Genomic DNA, 18061 nt, shown 5'->3' with positions numbered 1-18061 from the left:
GTTGCGAGAGGAGAAGCAGAATAATACTCGGTAGAGCAAGATCAAAAAAGCCCAGCTTAGGATCTACTGGCCAGGCTAGCTCAAGAGGCAGGCATGTTATGCGTGTCATATCGTGTATGAGTACGCATTTCATTGAATGATTAGCCCAGAGAGGTGTGACTCGTAGGAACAAGACTACTTGACCACGTACACGACCCGCCTAGTCTCAGCCGTCTGTAGTAAAGCCAAAGTATTCTCTTGTTTGGATATCAGTAAACAAAACAGAATATTAAATCATCGGAGTAGTGATTGTTCGTTGTCCATTGCTATTATCCCATTTATGGGGCCCGATCGGGTCATCAGGCGCCCAATTCGAGTCGCCATCATATCCGGTATGTGCACGACTATCCCCCGCCGTTTGGGCCGGCGAAGGAGTGTCAGAGTCGTCTAGAGCGCGACGGAAGCGAAGGAACTCCTGTGAATCCATGCTATGAATGGGATACATAGTACCCATCTCCATAGATTGGAGAGCCGCACGCTGAATCTGACGAAGATCATCCCTAAGACCCGAAACCTGACCTTCAAGATTCCGGCGTGCAGTTTGTTCACGACGAAGAAGTGTGACAAGGGTACTGTACTGCTCGATCGAGACACCGTTGAAATCGGATAATGATGTCGTAGATGTTGCAGGGCGAACAATTCGTGAGTTCATGGTATCGGGGCGGATTGTGCTGGTGCTTGGTGGACGCACCGAAGCAGAGAAATTGGCCAAAGGACTAGGAGATTCGTCACGCTCACGGTCGCGCTCGTTGTCAGGTGAGCCCAGGTATCCCGACGAAGGCTTGTTACGTGTATGGGAAGCAAATGAGTCGGTTGATGGGGTATTCTTTTGACGTGATGAGCGTTCTATGCGAGGATTGTCGACAGGGCTGGATTGCATTCGGGCGATAGCAAATTCGAGATCTATCATTTTCACCTCGAGAGTGTTCAGACGCTGCTCCACTGTCAAGCCGTCGTCTTGCTGCATTGTGTGAACTAGGTTGCGCACGTTGGGAGGCAGACTCGCTTGCTCTGCTCGGCCGTCCGATGTAGTAATTGACGGTGCTGCGGACTCACGGGTGACGCTGGTTACAGTCGTACCCGTGGACGGTCTAGCGGATTGTCCACTGGTTGAGCTACCTTCAAGAATAGGTGATTTAGAGTCGGGGACAGGCGTAGAAACCGATGTTGTGCGTGCAGGCCATGGCGAAGGCACTACTTCCTGTGGAATTTCCTGTTGCATTTGCTGCTCATTTACAAGCTCTCTGAGTGCATCTGTACTTCTAGATCGTCGACGATCTTGGAGCATGCTATGCCTTCGTTGATATGTATCTTGGGTGTGAATGCGGTCTTCTTGTGGGTCGGAAATTGCACTGGATGCCACCCCATACCGTGATTCGTCGTCAGAAAATATGACACTAGGAAGTGTAGCCCGTCTCCGTCGTCGAGCGAAACCAGGTGATGGCAATGAACCTCCTGTCATGGCAGTTGGTGAAAGATGTGTCTCGGCAAATTGCATTTGCAGGTTCTCTTCTGATAGCGGGCTACTCCTCTTCGACTCCGAGGGTGTAGGAATAGCCAAGAATGTTTTCCCCTCCGCTGGTCCTGATCTCCTCATTGGAGCCGATGTATAAAACGCCTCATTTGGATTTTCCTCCACTCCACCTGCCTGGCTCTGTCTTTTCCTGTTGAATATCTTGCGCATGACTGTTTTCAACGTACTTCCGGTCCGTCGGTGTACGATCGGTGTTTGGCTGAAGTTGATGGGTGGTAAAGCGGTATCATAATGGTTCGCGTCTAGGGTAAAGGAAGTCGGATTCGAGGCGGAACGCTCTCCACGCGCGGACGAGGATCGTGGTTGAACACTTCTTACCGACCCGCTCCCAGCGCTTGCAATGGATCGTGTGTAAGGTCTGGACATTGCTGGAAAACGAACTGAGCCTAACGGTCAGGGTCAAATATGAAGCAGATTCCCTGAGGATTCCACTGTGATAATCATTAAAAGAAAATGTTCTTATTCGTCGCGGCACATAGGAGGGGTATATAATATCGTCGCAAAAATAAAAGAGGGCACAAGATCGGTCGATCGGCGGTAAGGAATGTCGAGAAACGAATCGAGATTTAAAAAAAAAGATATGTCGGTTAAATGATGCAGATTAGAAGCCGCACAGCGGAGATATGCGTGCTTTCGAAAGGCGATCGGATTTCTTCAATCGAATCGACGAGTTTTAAGGAATGACTAGCAAACGCCGATTAGTATCAAAGCCGGATCGATGATTTCGGCACCATTCGCCTACCAAGTCGGGTTGAATAAGGATCATAATTGCCAAATGATGCACGTAGTTCCCGTTGACGGATCGGCCGTTTGCCAGTCTCGGGAAAATTGATCGGTTTCACAATTGTTGGGGATAGGAGGAGAAAGAAGCAGGGATCTCTTGAATGCAGAGAAAAAGGGGATAATAACAAAAAACTAAATGGATTACGAAAGACAAAACAAACGAGTGTCGAGAAGCAAGAAGGAAGAAGAACAAAAAAAATAGATGGTTGAAAGTAAAGAAGAGTTGAAAGGAACAAAGCTAATGCAGAGAAGGCCCGAAGGTTAGAAGTTGGAGAGATTAGGAGTCGACGAGCTCCCTCGTGTCCCTCTCTACTCCTTTCCTTCCCCCCACACAGTCGGGTCTTTCTTCACGCCACAGCCGAAGCTGCACCTTGGGCCAGGTCACAATCCAGATAAAATGATGACTCGACACTCCCCAGCTCGTTTCCGAGGTTTGAATGTAGGACCGAGCGTAAGGTCCTAGCTAATCACGGTGGCGCAAGGTATCTGTCTGGCTGTTCATTTTATGAATTTATTTCTTGATTTGACCAAACGCAGGTTATGCTACCCGGATCAGGAGGAATTTCGAACCGCATAACGGTATCAGTGGACTCTAGCTCGAGAGAAAAGGAGCGCTAAGGGTAGCTAGCATGGACTAGCTCCTCAACGTGAGGTCTGCTACAAGGAACAAGCCCCAAAGCTAAACACTAAAAACTGCAGAGAAACCTTGGAACCAGGGGTCGAACTGGACCGCGACCGAATTCGAATGAATGCCGCGTTGGATCCACGAGCCGAGACTAAGTGGAGCCCCAGAGAAGAACGGCCGTTTTGGACTGTCTTTCCAGCTCCATCCACAATATCCAGAGCGTCAACCTCAAATCTCAAAATAGGCCCTTGCACGATGTGGCTCAACTATGAGCTTCCTTCTTGGGTGAAGGTTTACAGTGGAGTACAGAATGGCCAAGAGGTTGCCCTGCTGCTGCACAGTTGGTCTGAAACACCACATGGCAGACAGTTGATCATAGGGAATTCTCAAACGCCGCACAGACCGTTTGCGCGAGGGTCGGGTCGCCGGGTCGCTCGTCGTAGCCAGTACGCTTGGAGGTTCAACCCCCATTACCTTACACAGAGTGACCATAAGTTATCCCTTCCCTAAGCTCAGACGGCGGGATGGGTATGACCGCAACGAATCAAACCTTGGATCCTTTCTCTAACCCACAAAGAGCTTCGAGACGTTAGGCTGCGGTGCTGACATGGTGGGTAGGTGGGCCAATTGGATCTAGGAGGCGGAGGTTCAGGGATATGGTCGATCAAAAGCCCCTCACGCTTGTCCTACTTCCAGTAACGTATCTCCGACGCCATCACAATGATCTTCCCACTGACGAGATGCTGCGTAACTTGAAACGAAACACGGCTATTCCTTCTTACTTATTTATTCTAGTCCTCTTGCGTCTCTTGATTGAGACACGGCTGGGTACATTGAGCGGGTTCTTCAGGCTGGGTGTGGAGTGCGGACTTCGAGGAACACGGGTTTCCCAGCTTCCTGACTTCCTGGCTCCCTCTCTGCTGTACTACAACCATGCAGGCAATCCAGTTAAAAGGGTGAGACCTGCTTTTTGCTACTTATAGATTGCCACCGAATACGTAGTATGTAAAGGTCGCTTTGATCAAATTCTCGAGATGTCGTATACTGCCTCCTCATGGGCAGCTCGTGGAGGGGTCCATTCGTATTGGGCTACCCCACGGCAAGAGCAATCGGACTTTAAAGTAAATCGCCGGCATCGGGATATCGTAGATCGGCATTTTCCTCCAAATAATCCATCCAGTGTTTCAAAAATGCACTACCACTGTAAAGGCGATACTGGGTCAGCTTCTAATCCCACTTTTGATTCACAAACACACAGTAACATACCGACTGATGGTTTCCGAGTCTCCACAAATGCAAAGATGTCGTTTGGGTCGTGTCATAGCCACTAAATATCACTCGCGTTAGTTTGGGCGTATATAACTTTATAGTAGGCTGAACAGTTCTACCATTAAGACGTCGTTTCTCTCCGAGGAATCCGACCTCATGCTTCTCATTGCTACGAACAAGACTAACAACCACGGCTTCTTTTTCGCGGCCTTGGAATCCGTCGACACTGCCCAATTCTAAGCCAGGGTATTTTTCGCGAAGCATCTGAGACAGCAGAGCTAGCTGGCCGTTGTAGGGGGTAATGACAGCGATGCTGTCAGGTCTGACACCCGCCTCAACTAAATTGCCAACGTGTTTGGCAACTACCAGCGCCTCCATCTCATTGCTTTTACTTTCACCTAGGAGGGCTTCCTTCTGACCAATCTCTTTGTCTTCAGCCTTTTCGGGAAAGTCGCCGCCTTGCGTATCCCAAAACACAAGGGGTTCTTGGGTGTCATCTGTGCCTTCCACTTCATAGGGTAGATCAGCCAAGAGGCGGTCTTTGACAGAATCGGCTGCCGTCAGTTTGGACTCGTATAACTCGTCGGAGGGGAATCGCATAATCTTATCATGCATGCGGTATTGGGTTGTCAACATTCGTTTGATACCATCGCCATGCATGGCCAGTAAACGGTCGAATAATGTTCTCTCGAGCGAAAAGCCCTTTAATAATTCCTTGCCTTCGGAGTTTCCACTCTTTGAATCTGCAGTCTCTTTTCCTTTGCCCAAATCTTTAGTCTTCAGGTTGGTGGACTTGACAGTGGGTGGTAGTTGTAAATGGTCACCAGCAAGAACCACTTTATCGGCTCCCAGTAACGAAATCCAGCATTGAGCTTCAAGTGCTTGACTGGCTTCATCGATAATTACAACGTCAAATCTCTGATTTTTCAGTTGGTGACCACCGGCACCGTGAAGTGTAGCCAAAACAACACTGCTCTCCCGTACTAAATTGTCGACGCATTTAGATTCGCGCTCTCTGAATTCCTTACGGAGGTGCTTCAAATCGTCATAAATCGCCCTCCTTTCTCGCCCAGTTTTCGTCTTGCGAATACTTGCTTGCTTCTCATCCATCTCTTTACGTACATCTTTCACGATACTCGCCGCATCAGAGGTTTGTGTCAAGACTTCGAGAGAATGCTCCAAGACGGACGGGAGGAGACGTGCTGGGTGCCCAATTCGAACAACTGGGAGTTTCTTCGGGGCTAATCGTTCTACAATATTATCGACGGATATGTTTGAAGGGCCACAGACAAGGATTCGCTTCTTGCGTTGTGCAAACTGCAAGATGAGTTCGATCAGAGTATGTGTCTTTCCCGTTCCGGGTGGGCCATGAATCAGAGCGATGTCTTTCGAAGCTAGCGCAAACTTAATGGCGTCCTTTTGCGAGTCATTAAGCGTCGGGTCAAGAAATTCGACTGAGTCCGTCTCATTCTCCGGCTGTAAAGGGGTGGTATGACCGAAAGCCACACGCATGAAATGCGAATGGTCAGACTCCGTCATCTTTCCCATTTTCTCCATAGTTTGTCGCATTCTGTAAAAGATTAGCGTGGTCTCTGATTCTCAAAAACCAGACAATTCTTACCGTCTATACGTAACATCGTTGGCGAGTTTGATACTATGCTGCATCAGCAATGCACATTAATCAACCATGACAACTTTTCAACTCAACATACCACCATAATTTCTTGCCCCATAACTCTTCAACAGCCTCATCATCCTCTTTCGAACGTGCCCCGCCTCCCTGCTGCCCGAAAGCAATCCATACCGCTTTGTCATTAACTTTTGTTACAACACCTTCAGGCCCTCCTTTCGCGCCATCCTTCGCGCCGTCTTTCCCTTTCTCTTTGGCCGCCTTCTTTGCAGCCCCCGCAGCAACGTCATTCACGCGAACCACATCCCCAACCCGGATTCCATGAGACCCAAGCCGTGGCTGTCCGTCCGTGGATTCTGAGGATGCGATAGCCGGATCAGCGGCGAATTCACCAACTACCCGACCTCCAAGACCTGTGCGGCATTGCGACAGTACCAAGCCTGTTAAAGCGTAGCCTGTTGCTTGGAGCGTTCTTCTTGTTGACGGTGATACGGAAGCGGCGGTTGTGGCGAGGGAGGAAGATGCGACTTCGGCTTCGTGTTCGTTGAGAAGCAACTGGAGTTGCGTTTCGGCGAATAGTGGGATGGAGATGGGATCGCGTGGGGACATGATCGTAATGTAGGTTGGGAGGTGAGTTCAATTTTTCGAGCAGAGTAGTATGGCGTTTATTTACGGATATTATATATTCATTGCAATCCGTTTAATGACAGTATCTTATAGCAAGGTGCGATTGGTATCTTCAAGATTTTGCAATGACGTGGGAAGCTTCAAAGCTCCCCTCGTTCCTGACGGACACCCCATTTCCCAGGCAGCAAGGCACCATCTTATGAATCTGAGGTAATAGAAGACCATTATGAATGTTGGAATTGATATAGAAAGGAAATACGATATTAGTCCACCGTATCTGGGATTTGATTAAACTATTCTCGTAAACAAATAACATCAATAAGATATCTATGTGCATAGTAGCCATATGGCCAATCTTGACGGTCCTTCTGGATTATACACAATGTCCAAGCCGAGTTATAGTACCCTTTGGGGCGGCTCGTATACTAGGGACCGTGTCCCCCGCTGGACGCCTAGTACTAGTAACTAGATAACAAAACATAACCCCGCAATCCAAAGTTCCAAAATGACGCTTAATGTCAACCCTCACTGGCGAAGCCAGCATATATTTCCCAAAATTGCACATTGCCAAATATGACAGAAAACCTCGAAAGCAAAAAAGACTTCACCGTCACCATAGTAGGTGGCGGGATAGGCGGCCTCACACTCGCAGCAGGACTCCTCCGCCGCAACGTCTGCGTTCAAATCTACGAAGCAGCATCCGCATTTGCAGAAGTCGGTCTAGGCCTTTCGATTGGACCTGCCGCGCATCGTGCAATGCCCCTGATTGATCCTCAAATTCGGGAGATCTACGATTCTCTTGTGACCACGCACGCTGATAGTCCTGGCTACGAATCGTTTCGGGAAACATGGTTTGAGATTGTTTGGGCCTCTGGCGCAAAGGAAGGAGATACACTGATGAATTTGAAGGCCTTGCCGTCTGGGCAGACTACGCTGAGGAGGGCGGACTTTCTAGATGCACTGATTAGTCTTGTTCCGCGGGATATTGTGCATTTTGGGAAGAGACTTGATAAACTTGTGGAAAATGAAGATGGAGTGTTGCTGAGCTTTGCTGATGGGAGTAAGGTTCGAGCGGATGTGGTAGTTGGTTGTGATGGTATTAAGTCTAAAGTTAAGGAGTCTATGCTGCCCGAAGAGTCGAGGGATAAGCAGCCCCAGTACAGTGGGATGTATGCTTATCGAGCTGTGGTTGATATGGAGGATATGGTGGAGGCCGTTGGAGATCAGAGAGCGAGAGTGTCAACTATTTATGTCGGAGAGGGGGCTTATGGTATCTCTTATCCTATTGTGCGCGCGAAGAAGGTAAATGTTGGTCTTTACGTGTTGAAAGATATTTGGGAGCACGATACATGGGTGCGACCTGCGTTGAGAGAGGATCTAGAGCATGATGCGGGGAGCATGGGACGTTATTGGGAATCTTTGATTAAGGTATTGGATCTAGTTGAATCTAGATGTCGTCGATGAATGAGCTTTTACTAATATACTGCATAACAGCATATGCCTGACCCGTCGCAATGGGCACTGTTCGAGCATCCTCACCTCTCGACATTTTGCAAATCTCGGGTCGTTATACTCGGCGATGCCGCGCATGCCTCTACACCACACCAGGGAGCTGGAGCTGGACAAGCAATTGAGGATGCACATGTTCTAGCAGAGCTACTTGGTGATCTGCGGGTTTCATCTGTGCAGCATGTCGTGGCGGCGTTCAAAGCTTATGATGAGATTAGGCGGCCTCGAAGTCAACGGGTTGTCACTAGTAGCAAGGAAGGTTCATATCTCCTTTGTTTATGCTTAGATGGGGTTGGTGATGATGAGACAAAATTAAAAGTTACGTTGGAGGAGCGACTTAAGTGGCTTTGGGATCTAGACATGCAAGGTCAAGCAGAGCGAGCACGAGAGAGAATGATTGAATATATGCATAAATAGTAGACGACTTCAAGCTTGTATTTATTGCTATCTATACCCTTCTTTTCAGTGAGATATACCTGTGTCATTTTATCTATATTTCTATTAGCAATCAAGTTTGAATCTTTTCTTTTGTTTCCAGGACATCCATGGTATCCATCATAGGGATACTACCTACCTCGGTGCCTACATCATTGATCTGTACGTACTACTAGTATTGGAGTAAAGTTCCAAGCATTGGCATTGCAAATATACGAATTACTCATGTTTATTTATCATACTTCCTAACATTCAAGTGGTTGAGGATGCTCGTTCGCCACTTGGGGCTTGGGGCTTTATTTGCCATCGATTTATCTTGAGGTTTCGCCCTATATAAAGATATGGGGCCAACAAGGCTAGCGAAAGCAAGGATATTTCCATCCATACGTACAATTCAGAGTACGCATGATGCGCTCAGCCGAGGCCAGCCTACAGATACTGTAAATATAGGTTGTTCCAAGATTGTAGGATCGTTGCCTAATCTGGTATTGTTCAGAGAAGGCTCTGTTTTAGATGTGGATACACCCCCAAATGTTTTGCTGCAGCCCCCGTGCGAGGAAACAGCCCCCAATTACCACTCGTGGAATCATCTTATTGGCCCCCAATGCTCCTTGAACGCCCGGAACATTGAGCTGCGTCACGTATAACTGGTTGGGTCCGCCCGCGAACGTAAATCCACAATTTGGTAGCAGATCGAACAACGAGTCCATAATACACCACCTTCTCCCACTGGTATTTGTTCCACTTTACAGGACTTGTTTATTCTAGCAACTTTCGGGCATCTGACGAATTTCAAATCAAAAGGGAAAAGAAGTCTCGATCGGAAAAATTGATTGTCTACCGATTCCAAAGCGATCGACTTTACTATGTCTCGAGTCTATATCAATGACGATGACCTGAAAGGTCTTGATGACAAGGTTATCATAATTACTGGTAAATGATTTTATCCCAATCTCCAAAGATCCTTCCTCTGACAATTATATATAGGCGGATCGTCTGGAATTGGCAGGGCCACCGCGCAACTGTGTTTAAACCTGGGTGCGATTGTGGTAATCGGAGATTTGAATGAGCCCGCCGAGGAGTTCGAGAACAGTGAAAAACTCAAGTTCATGACTGTCAACGCCTCTCAATGGGAAAGTCTACGAAGCATGTTCGATCAGACCGTGGAGTGGTTCGGTCGCGTTGACCACGTATTCGCTAATGCCGGAATTACGGCAACCATGGGCTTCCTGGACGTTAAACTCGATGAGGATGGCAAGCTGTTACCGCCCCCTTCGCGTGTCTTGGATCTGAATCTGACAGGCTCCATTTACACTGCTCACCTCACAAGTGCTTACATGACTAAGCTTGCTCCACAGACTACTTCCGGTAGTCTGGTGCTTGCTTGTTCTGGATCTGGATTTACCAGGTTCAAGGGTTTTGACTATGCAGTGTCTAAACATGGTGTCCTTGGCATGGTCCGTGGGCTTGTAGAGCAGTTCCAGGACAGGAATCTGCGAGTTAACGCTATTGCACCTTCGTGGACCACCACGGCGATCATTCCTCCTGAACTGTTCGAAGTGTACAAGATTAAAGCCCAAAGCCCGGAAGCTGTCGCTCGCAGCGTGGTCTTATTATTCTGTGACCAGGAGCGACACGGGGATGTACTTTACAGCTGGGACGGCAAATACAAAGAAATCAACAAAGGACCAGCTGGGCTTCTGGGAAGGGCAACCGAGTTAGTTAAAGGCCCGGACTCAGAGGAGTAAGTTGCGATGTGCTGTGGCACTGAAATTAATTAAGGGATTCGTGGAATATAGATCATGATAGCGGTACGAATGTCTTTGCTTTTGAACCTTATGTCTCGAAGATTTGAATATTCAATGAATGAATGCATCCTCTTTATTCAGTTATTGGGTTTTAAAAGAAAGGGCTCACACTATACCTGTATGTGGAGTTCCTAGGTGTTGTGAAGAATTACGTATCATTAATTATGGGCCCGAACACCAAAGAATCTCGAAAATAACCAAGGCTTTGTTTACTGAAGCCGAAAAGCAGATCGTGTGGGTCTTGGGCATTGTCTCCACACCCTCCGTCATAAGTAATTCGATGTAGTCACAGTGCATGGCAGCGATCCCCTCCTTCTCCGCATCTTCATCATCCTGGACCTCAACGTTCAGCCCCCTCCCCTTGATCGGCCCCCCGGCATTCACGTACCTCGGCATTCCTCGTCAATCACCATATGCACTCCTTTTCAAACAGCGATACTGTAAATTGCGCCCGACTTCAGGTTCTGGCCTCCAATATGGCTGGCTTTCCCCTCCACTACCCGTCCGCCCGCGAGTTGACGGGCGGAGACCTATTAGCCCAGTCACTGAAGCAGCTCGGTGTGGAAGTTGCCTTCGGGCTTCATGGGGGGCACTTGGATGCGTTCCTCATGGGCTGTGAGGAAATCGGAATACGCCTGATCGATACGAGACATGAAGCCGTGGCTGTTCAGGCTGCGGAGGGATATTGTCGGATCAGTACAAAGCCTGGAGTCTGTTTTGTGACTGCTAACAGCGGGTAAGCCAGATTGTGCTTGTCTAATAATTACCATGAAGCGACATCTAATCGATCCCACTCTAGTTTTTCGAATGGCCTTGCTGGTCTTGCCACTGCGTATGGTGATCGAAGTCCGATTCTGTGTATAACTTCGTCTCCTCCGATTCGAGATACGGAAAACAACTCCCTTCAAGGGTCGATCGATCAGGTTGTTGCGGCCCATCCCATAACCAAATTTGCGCATCGTGTTGTAGCGCCGGAGGAGTGTCCAAGAATTGTATCTCATGCCTTTCGACTTGCTCAATCTAGTCCACCTGGTATGTCCTCTGTCAACATGAGGAGTCATCTTAATCATTCATTCTGACGTTCAATCTACAAGGTCCTGTTCTTCTTGACTTTCCTATCGATGTCTTGTTTTCTCCCGTTCATCCAAAACTCATCTCTTGGGGATCAATCACATCCCCTAAATCATATCCGCCCGGACCACATCGTGATGCGATCGATGCAGCGGCTCAAATGATAACTAATGCAAAAAGGCCTGTAATTATTACTGGGACGGGCGCAAGGACTTTTGAGGTACGTTGCACATATACTTATTTGGTATTATCACATCTGTGGTCCCTAGCAACTAACAAAAACCACAGACACGAGAAAGTCTCTTCAAGCTGGCTGAAACTTGCAGTATTCCGGTATTCAACACATCAAAATATGCCTCATGTCGCCCACAATCAGTAATGCTTTGTCGAGGAACGGCTGGGGTTTTGGGACAACTACAGTCTGCCCAGATTCCTCGACCAGACCTGATTCTACTGCTGGGCGCTAGAACAGGAATGTTCCTCGGGGGCAGAAACGGTGCTATTATTCCAGACACGGATTGTGCATTGATTCAGGTCGACTGCGACGGTGGTGAAATTGGACGGTCATTGCCGGTTGACCTTGGTGTTGTTTCTGACATTGAAGCTTTCACATCAGCAATGAATAGGAAGTTAGGCACTGCATACCAAGGCTCGGTCGATAAATTTTGGGTCCAGGCAGTTCTTAACTTGTCATTAGCAGAGCCTCCCTACGAGAGGGAGCCCAAGGAGATTTCTCCAGGCCATCTACATCCATACCATGCATTAAAATACCTCTTCTCCGCCGTCGACCCGGGGAGTATAATTGTTCTGGATGGTGGGGAAGCGAGCGTTTGGGCGGGTGATCTCGCGTGGCGTAGCCAGCCCAGCATAGTCATGACTGCTACAGGTTATCTCGGCTTTCTTGGTAACGGCTTTGGGTATACGCTAGGCAGTGCAATTGCCGCTCCCGATCGGAAAGTCGTCAATATCCAGGGTGATGGATCCGCAGGCTTTCACTTGATGGAACTCGACACGTACAAGAGATTCAATCTTAATGTGATGACAGTTGTTGTGAACAACTCCACTTGGGGTATGAGCATTAACGGGCAAGATCTCGTATATGGAGACGGCACTCATCTACGGCCTATCAGCTCTCTGAACCCTAATACCGAGTACGATATCGTTGCAAAGGGCTTGCAGAATGCCGCTGCAAAGATAGATCGCATAGCCGATATTCAACACACCGTTGCACACCTTCAAAGCCTGCCTGGCCCAAGTTGCATCAACCTCATAGTGGACCGAAAGCCAGTACATCCTGTTACAACGGCGATGGTTGGGCTCACCGATACCCCCAATGCCGTCTCCGTGCCATATTATGACAACATCCCCCGGGCTCATTATAATATTTGAGCCAAATTGCAAACTTTCATCAGTAGTTAGAGGCAGATATCTCATTTTCCTAACAAACAATCTACTGCAAATTCACAAGGGCAGCACTTGAATAAGGTACATCGATCATCAACATCCCATCCTGATCAACTTGGACGGTCTCATGATTTGTCACATTTTTCATGCGTACTGGGCTTCCATTTTCTAACTCGTAATTATATGAGAATCCACCCCATGTAACGCCTGTCACGGCGTCACTTCCATTTGCCATCATGCGTTGCACAGATATTTGATGAGACTTGAATGAAGCAGGCAATTTGAAGGAATATTGAGCCTTCGGGCGGCTACTCGAGCTATTAGACTCGATAGAAGTATAATTGAACTCCACCATGTTTATTACGGCAATGCGTGTCACTTTCCCATCAACATAGGCCGCATAAGCAGATTCAGTGTCCTGCTCCAAAGGAATATTGACGATTGTCACGTCATCTCCACCTTGAGTCATGGCAGCAACCATCGCATTACCATAGTAGGGTGCTTTAGTCCCGATAGTTGTTTTGTTGGTCGAGATTGGCTGCCATGCTGCATATCGATAGTCCGTCCCTTGGTGCATGTAGATTCGTCGAATGCCTTGAGAAGCACAGTAGAGGTTCCAATCCACACCCCATAAAGCTGCTCCAAATGAATTAGACAGTCCTGCTCGGCCTTCACTATAGAGAGAATTCGTTTCTCCCAAAATATACGGGATGTCCGGCGCGAGATTATCTGATTTCAAGGCATTCATGAAATCCACATGTTGTGCCGCATTTTGAATCACCGCAGTATGATTCATCAATGTCTTCTGAAGCGTGACTCCTGGCTCATCGGCCCCTCCCATATAACTTTTCAATTATTAGCAATCTGACAAATTCAACATTGACAAACTAGAAAATCAAAAATGACGTACTTATGCTCAGTATTGAATGCAATATTTCCCGCATCATTCAATCCATTCTGCCATGTAGTAAGAGCTGCCAGGCTGCCATCTATCCCGCCAAATGAAGGCGCCATGTATTTCACATCAGCCAGATGTGGACAATGAATATCCATTTGTTTTTTCAGGGCGGCTGTGCGGCTAAGCCACTCATGAACGTAATCACTTTCTGTCCAGTTAGAAGGCCTCAATGCGCCTTGTATAGCATTTTTGTAATCATCCGGCTCATTGCCTAGCTCCCAAACCAGAAGGTTATCATGGCTCAGAGCCTGACAGGCAAAAGGTACACTTTCGAGTAGAAGTTGAATATCATGTGAACTGTTCTTTGCAAGATTGAAGCCATGAGAAAACTTCGTATTCGGCCACATCAAATATGACTCAAAATACGAAGGGCCAATGTAAATGATATATGGATAGTCCGTTGACTTGGAGGTTATGTAAGTGCCATTAACGGATGTCTTCAATGATGAATTGAATAGAGCATAGTCTCTGTCGAATATTAGATTTCATATCCTTGATTGACGGTAAGTGAAATTGCATATGGACATACTGAGTGTTTCCTCCGACTCGAATATGCGGTCTTAATCCCTGAATCTCCCCTAGGTTCTCTAGAAGTTGGTTGGAGAAAGCATTGGGGTTTGTCTTGTTTCCTGTTACAATTCAACCGAGGTCAGTCATCAACAATTTGAAAATTGCTGGGATACTTAGCTTACCTGCGTAGTCTGGGAAGTAAACAAACTCAATAGAAAAGCTCACAAATGGCGAAAGTATTGGAGGTGCAGCATCTTGAGGGGCAGTTTCTTGAACAACATATGAAACTGCATCCACTAAAGAATTACTAGTGGTAAGCCCCAAAAGAAGGCCAAATATTGTGAATAACATCATCTTCTTCTTCTTCTTCTTCTTCTTCTTCTCCTCGATTCTGTTGATCACACTTCTATCAACGTATCATAAATGGATAGAGAAATATAACGAGTCGATAAAGTTCACATCAACATTTGCTATTTACTGAGCTCTATATTAAAAGAGGGGTACTTTTTAGATCCTTGTCATTGAACATCGCGTAAATCTAACGTACATAAGCTTTGGGGCGTTATTGATAGAAAACAGAAAGATCGTCGTGATATATGGTCATGTTGCATCGTATAGTTGCAATTACCCGATCTCATCGGATTATTGTTGTTAAAAGAGGGGGTAGATGTGAATATATCCGATTTGAAATATCAATGCGCAAAATAAGCGAGATTTAATGATGCAAGCTGTTGTGATGATCAAATCATTGAAAACTTGCATTTGCTTCTCGAAACATGTTGCATCGTGTAGTTGCCGAATCTTCTTGGCCGAAGTCATAGGTAGAGAAATTTGGATACAGTGATCACTTGGAAATGATATAAGTGTAACATAGAATAATTTAAAAAGAATATTGATCATTCTGAACGACAAGTTTGCTTATTAATCCAGAGGCACTTTCCTGTGTTTTGTTCACCATGCGTCTCTTGTACTTGGGACAAGTTTTGGCATTTGTAGCTCTAGCCAGAGCTTATCATGATGTTCACAGCTCGAGTATTGACACCAGTAAGTGGATGGATTTATCTAACAAGATCAAAACAAAACCAACACCTCTTCTTTTGAAATCCCTCACTAAAGCTATGCCTATTAGATTCCCCCCAAATCACCATCACCCAAGTGAACTCCTCCACACGATGGTTCGAAGGCAAACCTCAAGTCCAAATCTTCGACGTAGTGCTCAACAACACTGGCAAGAATACATGGTTAACATCCAAGGACAGCCTTACAGTCTCTATTGAGTCTGAAAATCTTAAAACTGTCCAGGCAGCATATGTCAAAAGACTTCAACCGGGCGACTCGGTGATTGTTCAAGTTGGGGTTCAAAATGAGCACGGTATCAAACCAGGCTCATCAGGTCCTGCAACTGCACTGGCTAAATGGGGCAGTAACTCTTCAACATCCGTCGATATAACTGCAACATACGGTATACCTACATACAAAGCCTCCGCAACATCAGTCAATCAACATGAATCGCCCGACTGGTTTCGCGATGCTAAGTTCGGAATCTTCATTCACTGGGGCTTATACTCTATCCCTGCATATGGCGGCGTAGGCAAGAATGAGAACTATGCAGAATGGTGCGTCAATTACCTCCTCACTGAATATTATTTCAAGGGAGAAAAAAAACCCCTGACACTATTCACTAGGTACTGGTCCAGCCAAATGAGTCCATCTGATCCAACCAAGACCTATCAATATCATTTAGAGCATTACGGGCCAGATTTTCGATACGATGACTTCATGCAAAATTTCACTGCTGATAAATTCCAGCCAAAAGACTGGGTTGATCTGGTAGCTGATTCTGGAGCTCGATACATCGTCCCTGTTACGAAGCATCATGATGGATTTGCGTTGTTTGATATGCCTGAGACAATTTCTGAGCGCAACTCAGTAAAGCAGCCCCCTCATCGGGATTTCCTCAGAGTATGTTCTTTTGAATAACTTATTTCATATATTCAAATTTTTATTCGGTGGCTTTTACTAAATGCATCGATATAGGAAATCTTCAACGCGGCAGAGACCTATCAACCGTCTCTAAGAAGGGGTACATATTTCAGCATGCCCGAATGGTTTAACCCAGCTTTCTCAAACTATACCTGGCTCGATTCCTTCGGTATTGGTAGGCACACATCTATCATCCAATTTAAGTACAGCCCGTACTACTAACAATGAACTAATTGAACCCTTTCAGGTCCCCCCAAAAACCCCTATACAAACAAAACAGTCCCATACACCGGCTTCGTCGAAGTCAACGACTTCATCCCAGACATCCAATACCCCCAAATGAACATCCTAGCCTACGAATACAAAACAGACATAATGTGGTGCGACATAACAATGCCAACAAGTCGTCTTTCCCCGAAATTCGCATCCGAATGGTTAAACACCGAATATGCTAATAACCGTCAAGTCACAATAAACAGTCGTTGCGGCGTGATAGAAGGAGACTTCGATACTTCCGCCGAGTACGCGAGTAGTATTCCGCTTTCGTTGAGGCATTTCGAAGCTACGCGTGGTATGGATCCGCATTCGTTTGGGTATAATGCTGCGACGCCGGATTCTGCATATCTTAATGCGAGTGGGATTGTTAGTACGTTGATTGACACTGTGGCGAAGAATGGGAATTTGTTACTTGATATTGGACCTAGGGGGGATGGATCAATTCCGGAAGTAATGGAGAGTAATCTCAGGTTGGTGGGGAGGTGGCTTGAGGGTCATGGGGAGAGTATTTTTGGGACGAAGTATTGGGCTAATGGGCCTGGGGAGGGAGATTTTCGGTATACGACCACTGATGATGCTTTTTATGTTCATGTTTTAGGGAAGCCGAATGTGGGGGATATGGTTTTTACTGATTTTGTGCCGTATTTGGATGGTGATGAGGTTACTGTTGTTGGGGGTGTGATGCATGGTGTTGTGGTTGAATCGAGCGTTGATCGGGATGGTAGGCTTGTGCTTCATCTTTCGGAAGATGTTGTTAAGGCTGATCGATATGCGTGGACGTTTAAGATTGAGTACTAGGTCTGGATGAGGGGCGATTCTTAGTCTTACGTGTGATGATATGTCTAGGAAGAGAATTTATGTCTGGAGGGACAGAGAGAGGATCTAGGTAGGCGGCGTATAACCTTGGAAGGGAAGAAATATGATAGGTGGTAATGCATGGGCTGAACCAGCCAATGGGTCCAATTTATCAATTAAGTAGGTCATCAATCCGTGTGATACACAGATGGACATGAACAATATGCAATCGCAAGATAAAAAACAAATGTCCACAAACATGAGCCGAGGGTTCGTCATGAGTTCATCGTGAACCGAAGCACGATTCACTTTGCAAGCGTCTGCCGATAAAGAGAGAACATAGATAAGAATGGTAATGGTAAGAGATTTCCAGAGAAGTGAAAGGGAAGCAGTCCCGGGGGTACTATGGCCAAGAAAAGATAATAAGAGATATGCCAAGGAAAAAGCAACAGCGAGGGGGGAATATCTCGATCAAAATAGTGTAAACGAAAAGAAGAGAATAAAAAAGGTTTGGTCAAATGACGAAGAAGAGGGTATTGAAGAACTGAAACACTATGCCCGCGAAACAGGTTGGAGGGAGACAAGGCTCCGGCTCCAAATGCTCGAAAAAGCTGCCCAGGCAGCTCGGATGAGGTTTGATAATGTGAAGGAAGAGTTGATAGAATGTCAAGGAAAAAATGGAAAAGATAATGTGAAAAGAAAGTGACATAGAACGGAATCAATAATGGTAAATCAAACCACGAAATAGGATAGTCGGCTAGAAACGCTCCAAAAACAGTTTGCTTTGGAATGCAAAAGGGGGTGA

At 46.6% G+C, this 18061-nt stretch overlaps 7 protein-coding genes across 7 annotated transcripts; 4 read left to right on the top strand and 3 right to left on the bottom strand.

The window, feature by feature from the left end:
• Positions 1 to 268: 268 nt before the first annotated feature.
• On the bottom strand, positions 269 to 1939 carry N7478_005895 (uncharacterized protein; the record flags this gene model as incomplete). The annotated part of the gene is made up of 1 exon (XM_056922109.1): positions 269 to 1939. One exon carries the CDS (start codon positions 1937 to 1939, stop codon positions 269 to 271), a length of 1671 nt encoding a protein of 556 aa, XP_056780146.1.
• Positions 1940 to 4097: 2158 nt separating this feature from the next.
• Positions 4098 to 6489, bottom strand: N7478_005894 (putative DNA helicase; the record flags this gene model as incomplete). The annotated part of the gene is made up of 5 exons (XM_056922108.1): positions 4098 to 4182; positions 4248 to 4308; positions 4370 to 5820; positions 5872 to 5904; positions 5963 to 6489. The coding sequence occupies 5 exons, from the start codon at positions 6487 to 6489 to the stop codon at positions 4098 to 4100; spliced, it is 2157 nt and encodes a 718-aa protein (XP_056780145.1).
• A 591-nt stretch (positions 6490 to 7080) lies between these two features.
• On the top strand, positions 7081 to 8433 carry N7478_005893 (uncharacterized protein; the record flags this gene model as incomplete). Its single annotated transcript, XM_056922107.1, has 2 exons — positions 7081 to 7935; positions 8002 to 8433. The coding sequence occupies 2 exons, from the start codon at positions 7081 to 7083 to the stop codon at positions 8431 to 8433; spliced, it is 1287 nt and encodes a 428-aa protein (XP_056780144.1).
• Positions 8434 to 9317: 884 nt separating this feature from the next.
• N7478_005892 (uncharacterized protein) lies at positions 9318 to 10199 on the top strand (the record flags this gene model as incomplete). Its single annotated transcript, XM_056922106.1, has 2 exons — positions 9318 to 9384; positions 9439 to 10199. The coding sequence occupies 2 exons, from the start codon at positions 9318 to 9320 to the stop codon at positions 10197 to 10199; spliced, it is 828 nt and encodes a 275-aa protein (XP_056780143.1).
• A 536-nt stretch (positions 10200 to 10735) lies between these two features.
• On the top strand, positions 10736 to 12719 carry N7478_005891 (thiamine pyrophosphate-binding protein; the record flags this gene model as incomplete). Its single annotated transcript, XM_056922105.1, has 4 exons — positions 10736 to 10995; positions 11059 to 11291; positions 11354 to 11550; positions 11619 to 12719. The coding sequence occupies 4 exons, from the start codon at positions 10736 to 10738 to the stop codon at positions 12717 to 12719; spliced, it is 1791 nt and encodes a 596-aa protein (XP_056780142.1).
• Positions 12720 to 12780: 61 nt separating this feature from the next.
• N7478_005890 (glycosyl hydrolase family 79 C-terminal domain-containing protein) lies at positions 12781 to 14669 on the bottom strand (the record flags this gene model as incomplete). The annotated part of the gene is made up of 5 exons (XM_056922104.1): positions 12781 to 13579; positions 13645 to 14160; positions 14222 to 14321; positions 14385 to 14608; positions 14662 to 14669. 5 exons carry the CDS (start codon positions 14667 to 14669, stop codon positions 12781 to 12783), a joined length of 1647 nt encoding a protein of 548 aa, XP_056780141.1.
• A 489-nt stretch (positions 14670 to 15158) lies between these two features.
• Positions 15159 to 17259, top strand: N7478_005889 (uncharacterized protein; the record flags this gene model as incomplete). The annotated part of the gene is made up of 5 exons (XM_056922103.1): positions 15159 to 15246; positions 15332 to 15818; positions 15888 to 16164; positions 16240 to 16360; positions 16433 to 17259. 5 exons carry the CDS (start codon positions 15159 to 15161, stop codon positions 17257 to 17259), a joined length of 1800 nt encoding a protein of 599 aa, XP_056780140.1.
• Between the last annotated feature and the right edge of the window lie 802 nt (positions 17260 to 18061).

The sequence above is a fragment of the Penicillium angulare genome (genome assembly GCF_028827245.1).
Source record: "Penicillium angulare strain IBT 27051 chromosome Unknown utg000004l_segment0_segment0, whole genome shotgun sequence".
NCBI classification, from domain to species: Eukaryota; Fungi; Ascomycota; class Eurotiomycetes; order Eurotiales; family Aspergillaceae; genus Penicillium; species Penicillium angulare.
This window is presented reverse-complemented; position numbering and strand designations above follow the sequence as displayed.